Below are 17,962 nucleotides of genomic sequence, written 5' to 3' on the forward strand. Positions count from 1 at the left end.
CAAAAAGACAAAAAAAAACATAAAATGACCAAAAAGAGACACAAAACAACAACAAAAATACACAAAACCACAAAACACACATAACTACAAAAACACATCAAATGAATACAAAGAGACAACTAATGACCAGAAACACAAAACAACTAGAAAGTAAATGCAAAATCACTGCAAAGAAGATGCAAAACAGCCACTAAGAGATTTAATATGACCAGACACACACAGAATGACCAAAAAGAGAAAATGAAGAAAGTTTCCAGAAAGAGACACAGAATAGAAAGAGATGCACAGCCACCAGAAAGTGAGGCAAAGTAACAGTGAAGTGAAAAATAACGACCCTGACATGAAAAAAGGAGACATTCATTGAAAAATGGCAACAAAGAGACACAAAACAACTAGAAAAGGACACCAAATTCCACAGAGATGCAAAATGACCACAAAAGAGATGCAAAATACCTACTAAGAGACACAAAATTATCACAAAGAGACACAAAATTACCATAAAGACAAACAAAACAACCACATAAACACATCAAATGAGCACAAATAGATACAAAATGACTAGAAAAAGATGCACAGCTGCCACAAAGAGAGGCAAAATAATAGTAAAACGACACACTATGTCCATATTGACATGCAAATTAACAAAAAAGGAGATACTAATGACAAAAAGACACAAATCAACCACACACAGACACTAAGGGGTGAAAAAACACCGCAAAGGAGATGAAAATCAGTGAGGGGGAGACTTAAAATGATCACAAAGAGACATTATATGAAAACAAATAGACATAAGTTTACCACAAAGAAATGAACTAGACAATTAGCGACACACAAAAGGGAAACTAAGAGATGCGAGCTAATATAAAAGAGACAATTAGACACTGAAAGCACACCCACAACATTGATTTTCACTTGCTGTTGCTTCGTTTTCAGATTTGAAATTGTTACGAAACAGTTTATTTTACATGTCTTAAATAAAGTCGAATAAGTTCATAAAAATCTTGAATTTTACTCGACATCTTGAGCTTTACCCAGGACATCTGGATTCAGGGGTTCAGAGACAAGTCAGGTTTGTGTAAATGAATCAACGCCCAGCTGATGTCTTCATCCCAGTTTCATTATTGCAACAGCAGCTGAGTTGTTTCCGGTCACAGTTGATGTTGAGAAATGCTTCCGTCCACAGCGGATTTCACACAAAGTCCTAAAATTCATCGGAAAGAGCCATTTTAGAGATGAAGTCTGAAGAAAATATCTGAGATTAACTGTTTAAATATAAAAACTGCCAGCAACATGACCAGAAAAATAAACAAAGTGACAGAAAATATACACAAAACAATCACAAAAGCACAGGAAATGACCAAAAACAGACAGAAAATGTCCACAGAGATGTATAAATGACTATAGACACAGAACAAATACAAAAACACACAAAATGACCACAAAGAGACAGAAAATAACAGACACACAAAATAACTATAGACACAAAACAATTACAAAAACACAAAAAAATGACCAAAAATGTACAAAAAAGTAACAAAATGACCACAAAGAGACAGAAAATGTCCACAGACACACGCAAAAGTGACTATCAACATAAAACAAGCACAAAAAACATAAAATGAGCAAAAACGTACAAAAAAGAAGACAAAAATATACTAAATGACTAAAATGTACAAAAAAATTAACACAAAAACACATAAAATGTCCACAGAGACACTAAAACGACTATCGACTCAAAACAAGTACAAAAACATACAAAATGACCAAAAAATTAACAACACAGAAAATGACCGAAAGCGTACAAAAAATTAACTTAAAAACACACAAAATGACCACAGAGACAAAATGACCACAAAGAGACAAAATGCCCTCAGACGCACAAAATGACTATAGACACAAAACAAATACACACAAAATGTTGCTCCATCCAAAATATACAAAAACTCCATTTCTAAAATCTTTATATGAAATCAGGCCAAAATTAAAATCAGTTTAGTTCCATTGAGTATGTAGTTTGGATTTACACATTTAAAGTTGTTGTGTGACTAATTCACTGGTAATTTATTTTTTATATTGTCCAATTTTCTCGTGTGTAATATAATCTTTCATTTGGCAGAGTTGAGTCCAATATTCAGACTCTTTTTGCTCCACTTTTGGTCTCCACCATCTCCTGAGCAAAAAATATTGAGCTTGTTAGCTGCTAAATGCTAAACACTGAGCTGCAACTCATTTTAAACCTCTATAAAGTTGATTCTCTGCACCGACAAACACACTTTGAGTCATTCTTTTTGTAAAATATCGGCTCTAGCCGCTTTACGTTGAAACACGAAATAAAAAAAAAAGTATCCACACGAATAAAATGTACAATTGAGTTTTATTATTATTAATCATTTTGAACAAAGAAATTAACCACATGTTTCCATTCACATTAAAAGGAAATCGCGGATCTGTTGCACGATAATAACCAAAATACAGACAGCTCATATCTACAGGTGGAACGAAACCAACGGGACAGAGGACAGTTACTGCGAACGCTTCCGGTTCAGCTCAGAAAAAGAAAGAGAGAAGCCAGTTCTGACATCCACACATCTACTGGCTCCATGTTCAGTTCAAACAGCAGAAGAAGAACAGGAGGAAGTGAGGCGTCTCCGAGCTGTTGCATCATTTCCTACGTCGGCCGCCTGATGAGCGACTCGGCGACTGTCTGCTGCCGCTTCTACAGGAAGGAAAACACCATAAAGTTATTACAGTCATACATGACGTCGCAGGTAAAATGATGTTCAGGGTCTACAGACCTGCGACTCGGTGAGGACGCTGCCGCCCTCAAGTGTCTCGGAGGAGAATAACTGAGCGAGCGAGAATCTCTCAGAGAATCGGCCGGAACCCGACGGGGCCGAATGGGGCTGAAAGGAAAACAAAAAATGTTAAAACTCAAAAACAGTGGTAAGAATCCACAATAAAATTAATGATTACAATAGCATTGAACTACAGGCTGGTATTCACTAATAGTTTTTCATAAACAATGATGATTTGATTATTATTCTAACTTTATCATCCTCAAAAAAATGACTCAAATAAATGATTAGCTAAAATTTAAACATGGCTAAAAGCTATTAAAAGTGAGCTAAAAGCAATAAATAGTTGGCAAAAAGAAAGGAAGTTAGCTAAAAGAAAAAATACTTAAAGTAGTTAGCTACAAGCAATAAACTGTTAGTTAAAAGCAATGAATAAGCTAAAATGAATACTTAAAAGAAATAAACAGCTTAAAGAAATAGTTTGCCAAAAGCAATAAATTGTTAGTTAAAAACAACGAATAAGCTAAAAGTAGCAGCTAGCTAACAGTAATAGCTTAAACAAATGAATAGTTAGCTAAAAAAAAGTAGCTAAAAGGAATAGCTCAAACAAACGAATACTTATCTAAAAGAAATAGTTAACTAAAAGAAATAAAAAACTAGCTAAAAGCAAAAAATAGTATGGCGAAAAGAAATAGGTACCTTAAACCGTTAGCTACTTAAAAGAAAAAATAAATAGTTGTCTAAAAGTAAAGCTACCTCAAATAAATAGTTAGCTAAAAGCAAAAAAATGTTAGCTAAAAGTAATAGCTACCTGAAAGAAAAAATAGCTAGCTTCAAGAAACAAATAGTTAGCTAAAAGCATAAGCTGGCTCAAAGAAATGGATAGTCAGCTTAAAGCAATAGCTTAAAGAAAAAATAATTAGTTAAAAGCAATAAATTGTTAGCCAAAAGCAATAGTTAGCTCAAAGAACAAAATAGTTAGCTTAAAGAAACAAAGTTTGCTAGAAGCAATAAACTGTCAGCTAAAAGTAACAGTTCAAAAAAACAAAATTAAGTCAAAGAAGTAGCGAGCTAAAACTAATAGTTATCTCAAAAAAAAATTACTAGTATAAAGAAAAATTAGTGTGCTGAAGGAAATGAATAGTTAGCTAAAAACAATTAATACTTAGCTCAAAGCAATTGCTGGCTAATACCTAAAATAAATTGACTGAAGTATTAGCAAAAGGGAATATATACTTAGTCCAAAGTAATGAAAAAGTTATAAGTAATGATAAAATATTTATTCAGATTTCTCAAAGTACCAGAAAATGTTTAATTAGTTAATGCAGAAAGAATATAAACGGTCAGCTAAAATGATGGATAAATGAACAGAATATGCATGATTAATTGACAAATGGTTAAAAAGTTTGCTAAATGTACAATTAAATGATATCTGCTGAGGTTGTGCCTCCAGAAGGCAGAAATGCAAACCCACTGTGACATCATTCATAGAGTTAATTAAATATAACAACATTCATTTAAATCAGATAACTACGTTTGAAATACTGTCAGACAACCAAAGGTTCCAGAATCAATCATATTAGATTTGGTTTTCTTCAAATTAAAATGATCATTCAACGTGCAAATTAAATTTATCTCCAAAAGGAAACACATGAACTGAGTTAGTTGGATTTTAGAGTCTGAGTCTTGTTTCTGTCTCACAGTTTGTTCTGTATTTTTCATGATATAATTTATATAAATTAAGGCTGCAGTTAAATGGAGCGTCAAATGTTCTCTTTCAGAATAAAAGTGAAGTCTTTAGAACAAAGACTGTGGATTTTTCTTCTCCTCACCTTTTCTTCGTTGTTTCCTTTTCATTGTCAGACGAGGAGGACGAGGAATGAGAGCTCTGAGTTTTGTCCGTTTTCCTGTTAAAAACACAAATTATTCATAATTACAGTGAAGTTCAGCCACAACAATAAGGTCATTAATGTTTTAAATTATCACATTTTTAGAACAATTTCTGCTCCGACTGGCCTGAAATCGGTACAGCATAAAATACTGACATTTACAAAGAAAACAGTGAAATTTTAGCTTGATATGTCAATAATGATTTCAGAAAATTAGTTTTACAAAAAATGCTAATTGACTCCCTTTCAGCAGATGTTTCTTACATTCAAATTTGAGTCTGATTGAACAACAGGAAGAACTAAAGACAAAAACCTGAAATCAATGACATGATGAGAAATAATAGTGAAAACTCAAGTTTTTATCGTTGTTTCTAAAACATTGTTGTTCCAACAGCCTCAAATTTCACTGAGGAAAAAAATGCATTTTGTGTCCCTTACAGACATTATTAGTCTCTGTGTGGCACATTCATGTCTCTTTTTAGTGTTTTTTTGTCACCGGCTGAGCAGAAGGAACCTGATGATCTGAGATAGAAGACCTGGAAGTACTGACCTTTAAAACAGCAGCTGTACCATTTTAAAAAATACATTTTCCTGCTCACCCTTTTTCCTGCTCTGCCTCAGAGTCTGAGCTCTCTGAGGAGGACGACGACGACGAGGAAGAGGAGGACGATGAGGAGGATGAAGAGGAGCTGGAGCTGCTGCTGCCTTTCTTGTCGGCCTCCTTCCCATTCACGGTGCTCTTATTTCTGGCCACCTGCTCTGGAGGTGGAGCCGGTTGGGCCGCCGGTGACAGCTGCTTCCTGCTCGATGGCTGCTTGGCGTCTGATTGGCTGTCGGCCGGAGACCTTCGGGGCAGCGAACTCCTCCTACCTGAGGGTGGAGCGTTTGAGGAGTCTCTGGAGGAGCGACTCTTCTCTGGTGCTGCTTTGGCGTCTTTTTTCTGTGGTGGAGGTGAAGGTGAGGAGGAGGAGGATGAGGAGGAGCTGGAGGAGGATGATGAAGAGGAGGAGCGAGGAGGAGGAGGAACTTCTTTTTGCTGCTGACGCTCCTTCTCTCTCTCCCTCTGCTGCTCCACCTCCCTCTGTCTGGGTCTCTCTCTAGACAGGGATCTGCTGGTTCTCCTCCGTCGCTGAGGAGAGGGAGAGCGACGAAGTCTAGAAGAGGAAAACACCAAAACTAAGTTTCACAGCAGCTCATAAAATTTTATTTCACTTCAAGTTTAAATAATTATGTTTGGACACAGTCAACATGAATAAAATCTTTGCTTCTCATCGTCACTGGTACATTTAAAGACGCAAAGATACTCTAAATTGTCTTATGTAGTTCATAATTGTCAAAATTTTAGGCAGCGGAAGGAAGAAACTAATGTCAACTTTTAGGTCTAACTTGGTTACTGTTTGCTGAATGTTTACCGGAAGCTGACTCTAAACTAACTGGTGTCAAAGAAGTCGTCAACTAGAAAAGCACTCAGAGAGCACAGTCCTCCGTCAAGGCTGTCCATTCCCCCATATGGCGTTGTCAGGAAAGCAGTATTTGTTTATTAGTTATTGATGATCAGAAATCACAGCAATATAGAAAGTGTCCATTAAATATAGATGTACCCACAAACAGAATGACCTTACACTGAGCACAGGCATGTGTACGTTATGTATGGATACCGAATCGTGTGACCTAAATATGTAGCGGTGGCAGGAATTGATGGGACTCAGAAACACTCAAACAATTTAATCAATTGTTCCTTGTATCACCATCATGTGATTGTCAGCAGGCAGCTGACGTAGTGTTTACTTGTTGTCATAGTTACAGTGACGCCGTGCCGCTATTTGGCAATGATATAGAAATCTTTAACAAATCCATGGATCCAGACTATACGCCGTATCACTGCCAAAATATAATCATTTGGTCCTTGTCATTTCTGACCTTCCCTGAAAATTTAATCCAAACCCATTAGTATGTTGTTGAGTAGTGTAGTCCATATGGACAGACAGACAAACCAACATCGACCGTCACAAAACCTCTGCAGTGTTCCTTGGCGGAATAATAAGTCAAGTGTAAACAAAAAGCTGACCATGTGGGACCCTAGAAGACTAAAAAAAAGAAAAAATGGTTACAAGTAGAAACAAAAGTTTTAAGATGAGACACAAAACGGAAAAAAACGACCATCCAAAAATTCTGAATTAGCTTAAAGAGAGAAAAAAATTAACTCGCATGTACTCAAAGATTCATTAAATGCCCACACACTATAAACTGTTCACTGAACTTTACTCAGAGTTGTCTCTGATGTCAAAAAAGTTGTCAGAGTTTCCGCATTTTGTTAAAAAAGCAGAGTTTAAACTTTGCAAACAGCAGTTTGTGTGTCAATATAACCAACGTGGCAGAGCACCTAAAAGAAGCAGCTAACTCAAAAACACAGCATGAAAAGATCAAAAATCTCCACAAAAACATTTAGAGACCGTCACATACACTTAAAACCACAAAAAGACCAAAAAAGAAATCACCTCTAAAAGTTTCAAAATCACCATAACAAGACACAAAAATCACCACAAAAAGTTGCAATATCACCAGAAAGACAACATTTCCACAAAAACATGCAAAACCACCATAATAGGACGCAAAACCAACGCAAAATAATGCAAAAGCACCACAAGAAGACGCGAAGGACGAATGCAACCACATAAAATTTGAACTCTAAAATGTTTGCTTCCAGCTCTTTCTCTTCTCAGATATTAACATTTATAAACCAGGTTCTGGTCCTACCTGCTGGGGGGGCTGCGTCTCCTTGGACTCCTGGATCTTGACCTGCTTCTCCTTCTTGGACTCCTGGTCCTGCTCCTCCTGATAGCCCTCTCTCTGTCTCGGTCCCTTTGTCTGTCACGGTCCGTCCAGGTCGGAGGAGGAGGAGAAGCTCTTCTGGACCTGGACAGTGGTTCCTGGTACTGCCTGGGTGGAGTGCGACGGGCCGGGGAGGCGTTGGAGGTCCTCTGAGGAGGAGAGCGAGACCTCCTGGCCAAGGGGCTGGACCTGTTGGGCCTCCTGGAGGGGGAGAACCTGCTGCCTCTGGGGGACGATGGAGGAGGAGGACTGGGGCTGTCGGCCTGGGTGGGGCTGTAGCGCTCCTGGCCTTTAGACCGGCTCTCCTGGTCTCTGGACCGGTTCTCCTGGTCTCTGGATCGAATTTCTTGGCCCCTGGATCGGTTCTCCTGGCCTTTGGACCGGTTCTCCTGGTCTCTCGATCGGTTCTCCTGGTCTCTCGATCGGTTCTCCTGTCCTCTGTGTCGGTTCTCCTGGCCTTTGGACCGGTTCTCTTGATCTCTGGACCGGTTCTCCTGGTCTCTCGATCGGTTCTCCTGTCCTCTGTGTCGGTTCTCCTGGTCTCTGGACTGGTTCTCCTGGCCTTTAGACCGGTTCTCCTGGTCTCTGGACCGGTTCTCCGGGGTCGGTCTCTCAGGTCTATCCGCTTCCTTCCGTCTGGTGGCGTCGCCTTCAGAACTTTCCTTCTTACCGTTTGCTAAATATCTCTGAAACGCGGCTCCGATGGCAGCAGCTTTCTCGGGGCTGCTGGCTGATCCGACCTTCTTGGTTTCACCTTCATCTTCAGAGGAGGAGGAGGATGAAGAGGAGGAGGAAGACGAGGAGCTGTCGCTGTCGCTGCCACTGCTGCTGCTGCTGCTGCTGCTACTGCTACTACTACTACTACTATTACTGCTGCTGCTGCTGCTGCTGCTTTCTCGTCTTTTCTCGGCCTGTTTCGCCTCCTTCTCCTGGGGTTTCTCCTTATGCTGCTCCGGTCTGTCGCTCCTGTTCTTCTCAGCAGGTCTCGATGCTTCTCTCCTTCCATCTGCAGAAGACTTTACCACCTCCTCTCTCCTTCTGCCTCCTTCTCTGTCCTGTTCTCTCTGTCTAGCGACCTCCCTGTCAGTCTCTCGCCTCCTCTCTACCTCCCGTTCTCCTTGGTTTCCGTTGGCGACAGGCGATGGCGAGAGGTTTCTGTCCCGTCTCCTGTCGTTTTTGTGTTGCCGAGGTGACGCCTCCCTCTCCTGCCTCCTCCTGTTGTCGCTCCTCGATGGCGGATCTCTCTCAGCCCGGTGCTCCCTCTCGCTGCTTCTCTCCCTCGCTCTTTTTTTCTCGGGTGGCGGCGGTGATGGAGACGAGGAGTCATGTCTCGTGTTTTTGTTCCGGTTGACATCTCGGCTCCTTTCGCTTCGACTCTCCTGTCTGGGGGAGGAGGAGGAGGAGGAGAAGGAGAAGGAGATGAAGAGGAGTCATGTCTTGGCCTCTGAGCAAGGCTCTCCTTTACTTTGTCCCGCTTTTCTCTGCTTCTTGAACGCCTCGCTTTCTCCACATCTCTGCTTCTGGAGCGCCTCCCTCGTTCTCTCTCCTTTTCTTTGCTCCTTGAATGCCTCACTCTGTCCCTCTCATGTTCTACGCTTCTTGAACGTCTCCTTTTCGCCATCTCTGGGCTCCCTGAACGCCGCCTCCTCTCCATCACTGGGCTCCTTGAACGCCTCTTTTTCTCTATTTCTATGCTCCTTGAGCGCCTCCTTTTCTCCTCATCTACGCTCCTTGAACGCCTCCTCTTTTGGACCTCTATGCTCCTTGAACGCCTCCTTTTTTCCATTTCTATGCTCCTTGAACGTTTCCTCTTTTCCATTTCTATGCTCCTTGAACGCCTCCTCTTTTCCATTTCTATGCTCCTTGAACGCCTCCTCTTTTCCATTTCTATGCTCCTTGAACGCCTCCTCTTTTCCATTTCTATGCTCTTTGAACGCCTCCTTTTCAGCATCTCTGTGCTCTTTGAACGCCTCCTCTTTTCCACCTCTACGCTCCTTGAACGCCTCCTCTTTTCCACCTCTACGCTCCTTGAACGCCTCCCCTTGTTGCTCTCCTTCTGTTTGCTCATGGACCTCCTTCCTTTCTCCCTCTCGTTGGTTTTCTGCGGTGGAGGAGAAGATGACGAGGATGAGTCATGTCTCCTTTTCGTGGAGGTTTTCTCCGTCCTACTCGGTCGATCTTTTTCCCTCTCGAGATTTGGCCTCTTCTGGACGACAGAAGAAAAGATTTGTTCTTAGTGTTTTTAGTGAATTTTACGAGTCATTCTATGAAAAAACTGTCAGTTTCTCCCCACAGACCTCCTCAGAATCAGCTGCACCTCCTCAGATGTTTGTATCTACAGTAACTTTAGTATATTTAATGAACCCATGGATAGTTTCACCTTCATAGTATCAACATTTTCAGAGTTACAGACCCTCTAACAGGTCCAGATTTATCACTTTTTAATGGACTCTCTCCATCAGTGGTACCCTCGATGTGTTTCTATTTTCTGATAATTTAGCGGAGAAAACCTTAAAAAGTGCCTTCTGGTTAAAGTGGGTGATCATTTTTGACAATTTTGGGGAAAAACCGAGTAATTTAGAGGACATTTTTGATGATTCTGGGTGAGTTTTGGGGTTAGCTTGGACATCTCTGCTGAATTTTTGAGTCATTCTATACAAGCTTAGGGAAAATAAGTGCATTCTGGGTCAATTTTTAAGGCTTGTGTGATGGATGGTAGATAAGAACAAACTCTAGACAATCAAAGGATAATTTTTACACAGAAGACACCAGGATCATCCAACAGATCGTCTGCAGCATTCAGAGCTTGTTTAGGAGGCTTTTAGATTCTCCTCTGATAGCTTTCAGCTCTGGTTCTGTCAGTTTTTAATCCAGAATTAGTTGGTTTTATACAGAAAAACCTTCATGTAGAGTAAATCATAACCGCACCACATGACACCTTTCTTACCCCGTCGCCTCCGTGACGCTGCGGACTCGGCTCCTCGTAGCTCCGCCTCCTCCTGTCGGGCGATCTACCTTTTCTACCTTCGTTTCTCGTGGTTTGGTCCTGCTGACGTGATCTCAGCGGAGGTGGAGATTGGCTGTTAAAATTCACACAGAAAAAGGAATTTAATTGGATTTAGCTGCACCTAAATGCGCTTAACTGACCTATAGCATTACCTGAATAGCACTTTAAAAAAAAAGATACTGACCAATAAAACAAATCCTCTCATTTTTAAGAAGCTGAGATCAAAACAATGTCAGATATTTTTCTGGACTTAGTCACTGGTCAGGTTTTGCTTTAAAGTTCAGAAACAACTGCAGTAAAACACATCCATTTACTGGAGGATCAGGTTATATTTTGAAAACTGAAACCCCTCTTATCCTCACTTGACGAGTATTTTTAAGTCGAGGAGCTAATTAGCGCTTAGCTCAATAAACAGGAAGCACTTTTTTGCTGCTGTAGATGCTGGTTGGTGGGAATTTATTATTATTTATTATTATTATTTATTATTGGACATGACAAGAGAAAATAAATTGACAAACGGTTTAATGACAAGTTTAGTCTAAAACTTTGATTCAAAGCAGCATCTGAAGCATCTCGGCGGCTTCTAGAGTTAAGATTAGAAATACATTTTATTGTCATTGCAAAGTCAAACAAAAATTTGAGTTGTTCGCATTGCTGCTCAAAAAGAAGGACATGCAAACCTAAAAAGATTACATGTACAGTTATCTTAACATATCAAATAGTCAAGATTATGTATATAATAGAGCTGGCCCGAATAGTGGTTTTCAGTCTCCGGATATTTGGGCCCTATTAAAGACAAATATCCAAATATTCATTCCGCATCAAAATAAATAATGTGCAGAATAAAGTGAGCAATATTCTGCACATTATTATTTTTTAATGAATTCATTTAGCTTTTAAGAAATGCGAGAATATAGTGTTCCCTTGTCTATGAATCCAGATTCCAGATATATTCTTTTAATATGTTTTAATTATTATTTTTTATATATTCTTTTACATTTTTTTAGGCTAAAAAATGTTTATTTTACCACAAAAATAATTAAAATAACGTGGCGATCGCAGAACCGGTCGCTATGACTGAACTGTGGTGCTGCAAAGCACCATGGGAGTTTGGGGAGTTGGGGGTTTAAATGACATGATTGTGGTTTATGTTAGTGTTCCAGTGTTATTAGTGTTTTAGTCAGCCTAGTTAGCTTGGTTAAGTGTTTTCAGGACCGTGAGTGTGAAGTGTGTCCTGCCACATTTTCTGTAGCGCTGCTTTCTGTGTGTCAAAATAAAAGCATCTGCTAGTTGTAAAGTGCATAAATGGCAGCGTCATTCTTCAATGCAGCTCGCCACAATAATAAATATATAAAAAATACCTACATACCGCAAAATGCTGCGATATATAATCACAACATTGAGATGAGTTTATGTAAATATTTCTGTATTTTCCCACCTGTGAGCAGAGCTGGACGAGACGCTTCGGTGCCGCGCTGACTTTGTTTTCGGAGGACTTTTGCTTTCGCTGTTTTTTCTGTGCTTCTTTGACAATTTCTGTTTCTCATCTGAGGAGCTGAAAGTTGGTAAAAGACAAAGTCACAACAGAACAGGAGTTCAACACGTTTTACACTAATCTTTAACGGGGCTACAAACAGCAAAGACGAACACCAACCTGTCTTCCTCCTCCTCTGACACCTCGCTGAAAAACAGATATTAAAGCTTAGTGTCTTTGTTAAAACCAACCAGTGAAATGTAGAAAAACAGAAATATGACAGCGGAATACCGCTTCTTTTTCTTCTTTTTGGATTTCTTCTTCTCTCTGCGAGGAGATGGTGACGGACTCTCTGAGCTGCTGGGAAACAAAGAAAAACCGTCAGACGCCGATTCATCGGTCTTCCATGTTGTTTCTACTGAAGTTCATCCTCTCACCTGTCTCTGTTCTTGTTCTTCTTTTTCTTCTTCCGGCTGCGTTTCTTGGGAGGAGAATCCGACTCGTCTGAATCCTCCACCAAACTGGAAAAGCAACAAGCGTGGAATCAGGGACAGAAATAATAGCTTTGATATTTTTGAGAGATGGTTGTTTTTTTGTCCTCACGTATATTTCTGCTGCTGCTGCTGCTGCTGCTGCTGTCTTTCCCTCTCCAGGCGTTCCTGCTCTCGCTTCTCTTTTTCTTTCTCCTTGCGGTCGGCGTGGAACGACGATCCATCGACGTAGTCCTTGGAGATGCCGAAAGCATCGCGAAGTCGGTCGTTTTTCTGCTGATTGGCGGCAGCGAGAGCGTGAGTCTCCGTCACCCTGACAGGAAACACAACACGACATTCAGCTTCTCTCTGTGTCAACTTAACACAGATTTAACAAGGAGTTAAAACAGGCAAGTCGTCTGGGATTGCCAGATTATCCGACCTTACAGGGAACAGGTCCGTGAACACGTGAGTGGCAAGAAAAAGTATGTGAACCTTTTGAAATTTCATAGTTTTCTGCATTAATTTGTCATAAAATGTGATCTGATCTTCATCTAGTCAAGGGCATTGACAAATATAATGTGCCAAAAATATTAAAGCACCAAAGAAAACAGTCTTTTATGATTTAATCTAGACATTCTTGGAATTGTAATAATTTGTCTTTCCAATTCAAATAAAAAGAGAGTTAAAAATGAAAAATAAACAGATTGATGCTGTGATTTATGAGAAATTAGCTGATATTATCAACACTAAAGCTTCTGGCTTCTAGAGAAACTTGAAAACACAAAACAACTGGTGCAGCTGCGGCAACATTTCTGCTGCAACTTGTGGGAAGAAGAGCAGAAATTTTCAGCTCATATTCAACTCGTCTGAGTTGATAATCAGTGTCAAAAAGCATTTAACGAAGGAAATGCCTCAAACTGATCCCAAACATCTGGATCTGTGACAGAGTGATTTTAAATTTACTTGTCGGCTTCTTCTGTTGGAACGAAGCTCCACATACAGGTTTAAATGTGAAACTAGCTTCTTTTGGTTGATGAACAGAAGCTACTACCGTTATCTTAGCTGTTATAAGTGATTGCTGAATTTGGATGTAATGATGTTTATGGAGAAACTACAGCGACGGACGAATACATGAGGTGTCATTTCAGGAGCTGAGCTAAAAATACTTTAACTACCAAGTACAATGTGACAAATAAAAAACTGAACACCACCAGTAATGCGACCGAGCAACATTTGAAATCCACCAAGGCGAAGTTTCAGAAAACAAACAAAATTTATTTAAGTCGTATATCTTCGAAAATTTCTTATGTTCTCACTTCAAAATTATGAGGGCACAGGACACAAAGGACTTCCGCTGTCAATATCTTAAGATAGAGCGGAAGGCTTCCAATGAAACTAATTCTGACAATTTCAGTTCAGATGAGAGGGCATTCCAAGCAGAGGGGGCGGAGTAGCTGAAACCTTTTTTTCAGTTTCAACACGAGGAACAGAGAGATACAAAACATCATTTGATCGTAGGGCATAACGGCTTCAAGTTCTTAATAGAAAGGTGCATAAATAAGTAGGACCCAAGCCAGGAGAGCCTTATAAACCAGAGTCATCCAGTGTGTAGATCGCCTTACATTCAAAGGCATGCAAGCTTTAGCGCACAATTTGCAGAGGTCGGTGAAGCTAAACTGGTATTTTTCTATTATCTTAACTGGGAACAGTATTTGTCGCAAAGATTAACGAAGCCCTGCACTCACATTTCCTCCACAAACAGCCTAACAAAACACATTTTTAAAAACATTAAAAATATTACGTTGGTCTCTCGGTGGAGGCCTGCGTCGGTTCCTGCTTCTCCTGCAGCATCATGCGGAAACTGTTCACCTTCTCCTCGATCTCCTCTGCAGAATACCTGAGCGCCCAAGCAGAGAAGAGCTTTTAACAATGAATGGATAAAATACAAACTTCCACATATAAAAAGCTGAAAATGACCAAAGATGATGATTTTATGGCAGATTCTTTCATTTAAAAACCCAGAATCATTGGAAATGACTGAAATGGTTCATCAGTTTACTGTTAACCAGCTGACTAGTTGAGTCCGAGTCCTTTCCTTACCCCTGCTCCTCCATCATGTCCTGCAGTTCAGCACACTTGACCTCCAGCTGCCTCTTGCGTTGGTGCTCCAGGATGTCGGCGTTGGGCTGCCGGTTCAGCTGACTCTCCAGCCTCTCGCGGTCCTTCTCGTCCCGCTCGCCGCCGCGTTCATCTCGCGGCCGTTTGACCCGAAGGCTCGACAGGTTTCGCTGGACGTAACCGTTGGTGCCGCTGCCTCGCGGAGTCGTGAGGCCGATCCCATTGTACATGGTGCTGCAGTGTCAAAACAGGGACACAGCGTGGGGTTCAACAACACAAAAACTAGACAAGTAAAATGTGGTAATAAATATTTCATCCAGTGTTTTTCAGCTTTCACTTTCTCTAGCAGAAGGCCATAAGTCAACTTTTGCATGAAGTTCAACTCAAGATAAAAACGGTCCGCAGTTTTGGGCTACATCCAACCAACTTCTGCTACGTTTAAAATCTAAACTACTCCAATGTTTTAGGATCCTAAAACTGACACTTTTGAAAATGTATCTGGTACTGAAAACAAAAATTGGAATAAAAGGTGGGACTAAATATTTCATCAAGGGTTTTTCAGCTTTTTCTTCCTTCAGTCGAAGGCCATAAGTCAACTTTTACACGAGGTTTAGGATGAAAACAGTCTATAGTTTTGGGCTACATCCACACAACTTCTGCTAAATTTAAGCCTAAAATCCAAACCACTCCGATGTTCTAGGATCGTAAAACTGAGACTTTTGGAAATGTAGCCAGTTCCATTTTAGTTTTAAACCCCTGGGGGCGTGTTTTGTTCTCGACAGGCAGAAACTTGTTTTTAGGGAAACACTGAGGAAGACACACATTTTCACATTCTGATTTCGTTTCTGTCCTTCCCTGATTTGTCAGACTCCTGTTATTTGACCTTATTCCCAGAAGAAATCAGAAATACTTTGCTGATCTATGAGAGGAAATTGCTTATGTGATAGTTGCTTCCATTCAAAGTCTTACAAATTTAAGCTTTCTCCATTCAAAAGAGAAAACTTTATTGTACACAATTAACATGTTCAGTTTGACACCTTACAGGTCATAAACACTAAGTTTAAGTGAGCTCAGAGAAACTTATCAGCTTTTAACAGAAATGTTAGAAATGAACTGTATGGTGTCAAACTGAACATGGTAATTGCAGCGTTTACCTGATTCAATGCAACCTTGGAAGGAATCATTAATTACTTCGATAATTTATTGGTTTGAGTATTTTTTATTGAAAATTCTGTTACTGCAGCTTCTAGACAAAGCCAGACTTTGGGAAGCATTGTTCAACAATTTTCTGACACTTAATAAGACTGAGCAACTAATTGATTAATCCAGAAAATAATCCACAAATTCATCGACAATGGAAATCATTAGTTAGTCGTAGCCTTCATGTGAAGTAAAAACAGTGACAATTGACATTCAATGATGAAGCAGACATCTTGCGTCAACTTTAACATGAAACTTAAATGCTTAATGATTAATTCTGGAAATGTAGCTGTTATTTTAAGAGCTTCTAATAAATAAATCACATATCCAGCGGGGATTTTTCCTTTCGGTCAAAGCTCATACACGACAATCACAGTATAATGAAACACTAAGTGACTTCCTTTTATAAAATGGCAGACATAAACCACTAACCAAACTGTGTTTAAGTTTTAAGCTGTTTGAATCCAATATAAACACCAATACAACCTCTTTAAAACACCGAAATATTGACACTAACACTTTTGTTTCAGGCGGCAATTTGTTGACACTCTTTTGTTTGAACTGCGGGCCGAGTTTCCTGCAGAGTCGCTGAAAGGCCTCTGGCTCTTTAGCTGGATGTGTGTCGCATCTAAACATCAAATATTATCATTATTTGGAGGATTTATTCAAGGTAACACTGATTTTGTCGCGCTTTAACACGTGCGCCAGATCAGGCCCGTTGTTGCGTCTGTGTGAAATTTAGCAACTTGATGTTGACAAACGACAACAGAAACTAATCTATCACTCTGAGGTAATAATCTAAAGTTTATTGGGTCTAAAAAACGCAGCTGTAACATTCAGCTCACTTATTAACCGGCGGATTATATGTTTTAACGTCTCTGAAGGCCCAACCACACTTAAGCGTTGCTAACTGTTCCAACCTAAGCTCGCTAGCAAAGTAGCTAACGTATTTGCTACGTACCAGCAGTCTCCCTCCAAACGAAGAGTGAAACGGTGTCAAGAGGAGTCTGAAGATTTAGAAAAGTCCCGAACAATCACACGTCAACACTGAGTTTAAAATGGTCGCGTCTTTAGAACTGTGAGAATCAAAGAAACGCTGCTGCTAGCTCCGTTAGCCACCAGCTAGCTGCGCTGTTCTCCAATTACAGGAGATGAAAACCGTGTGACGTCATACGCACGGTGTGTACTTCCGGACTGCGCTGCGTTCAAAGTGCTACAGGAAAGTTGGGACATTTGTGGTTTATGTTTAAAGATTACAAACAAGCGCATTTGATTCAGTTAAAACATGTTTAATTTAATTCGTTAGTTCTGTCCCATTAAAAGAATAATATGTACAAGATATGCTTTCAGGAGTAATTTTAGAGTTTTAAATTAGTCAGGTAAATTTACAATTGTTAAAACATAACAATAATTATTCAAAACAAAAATGTATTAAAAACACAATCAGTACCTAAAATGATACTGTATCGACCGTATATAAAACATAAAAAAAACAAAAAAACAAATACTAAGTAATATTATAAGACCTTATCATTTATATTTCAATTTGTTGGGTAATTTGATGGAGTAAATATTATTATATCATTTAAATTATATATGACATTGTAGGGTTTTAGCCCTGATATTTCAATTATTCAAATAGATTTGCACGATTAAAAAATTGTCGGGTCTTCAATGAAATATCTGACGTGGTCAGGTAAGTCCACGATCTCCATCCATCCATTCTCACCGCTTTATCCTCACTAGGGTCGCGGGGGGTGCTGGAGCCTATCCCAGCTGACTCGGGCGAAGGCATGGGACACCCTGGACATGTCGCCAGTCTGTCACATAGTCACAGGGCTACATATACAGACAGACAATCACTCTCACATTCACACCTACGGGCAATTTAGAGTAACCAATTAACCTCAGCACATTTTTTGGACTGTGGGAGGAATTTCCCTGTGCACCCACGCATGCACAGGGAGAACATGCAAACTCCATGCAGAAAGCTCCCAGGCCCACCCCGGGATTTGAACTTTGGATCTTGCTGCAAGACGAAAGGGCTAACCACTACTCCGCTGTGCAGCCAGATGGATTTGTATAACAAACAATAATGTAAAATTTTAATCTCATCATTTATTTTTGTAATCTACATTTGCTTAAACAATAATTTCCTGCTGAAACAGTGACAG

The 17,962-nt window shown here is 40.0% G+C and overlaps 1 protein-coding gene across 1 annotated transcript; it reads right to left on the bottom strand.

Moving 5' to 3' along the window:
* Positions 1-2,355: 2,355 nt before the first annotated feature.
* srrm2 (serine/arginine repetitive matrix 2) lies at positions 2,356-16,966 on the bottom strand. Its single transcript, XM_051941426.1, is given in 15 exon segments — positions 2,356-2,716; positions 2,796-2,903; positions 4,628-4,702; positions 5,284-5,838; positions 7,442-8,886; positions 8,889-9,722; positions 10,464-10,596; positions 11,962-12,078; positions 12,178-12,204; positions 12,289-12,354; positions 12,435-12,518; positions 12,601-12,801; positions 14,272-14,367; positions 14,571-14,822; positions 16,750-16,966. Coding segments are annotated over 14 exon segments (4,044 nt in total). The 5' UTR covers positions 14,819-14,822; positions 16,750-16,966; the 3' UTR covers positions 2,356-2,661.
* Between the last annotated feature and the right edge of the window lie 996 nt (positions 16,967-17,962).

The sequence above is a fragment of the Acanthochromis polyacanthus genome, chromosome 21 (assembly GCF_021347895.1).
Source record: "Acanthochromis polyacanthus isolate Apoly-LR-REF ecotype Palm Island chromosome 21, KAUST_Apoly_ChrSc, whole genome shotgun sequence".
NCBI lineage: Eukaryota > Metazoa > Chordata > Actinopteri > Pomacentridae > Acanthochromis > Acanthochromis polyacanthus.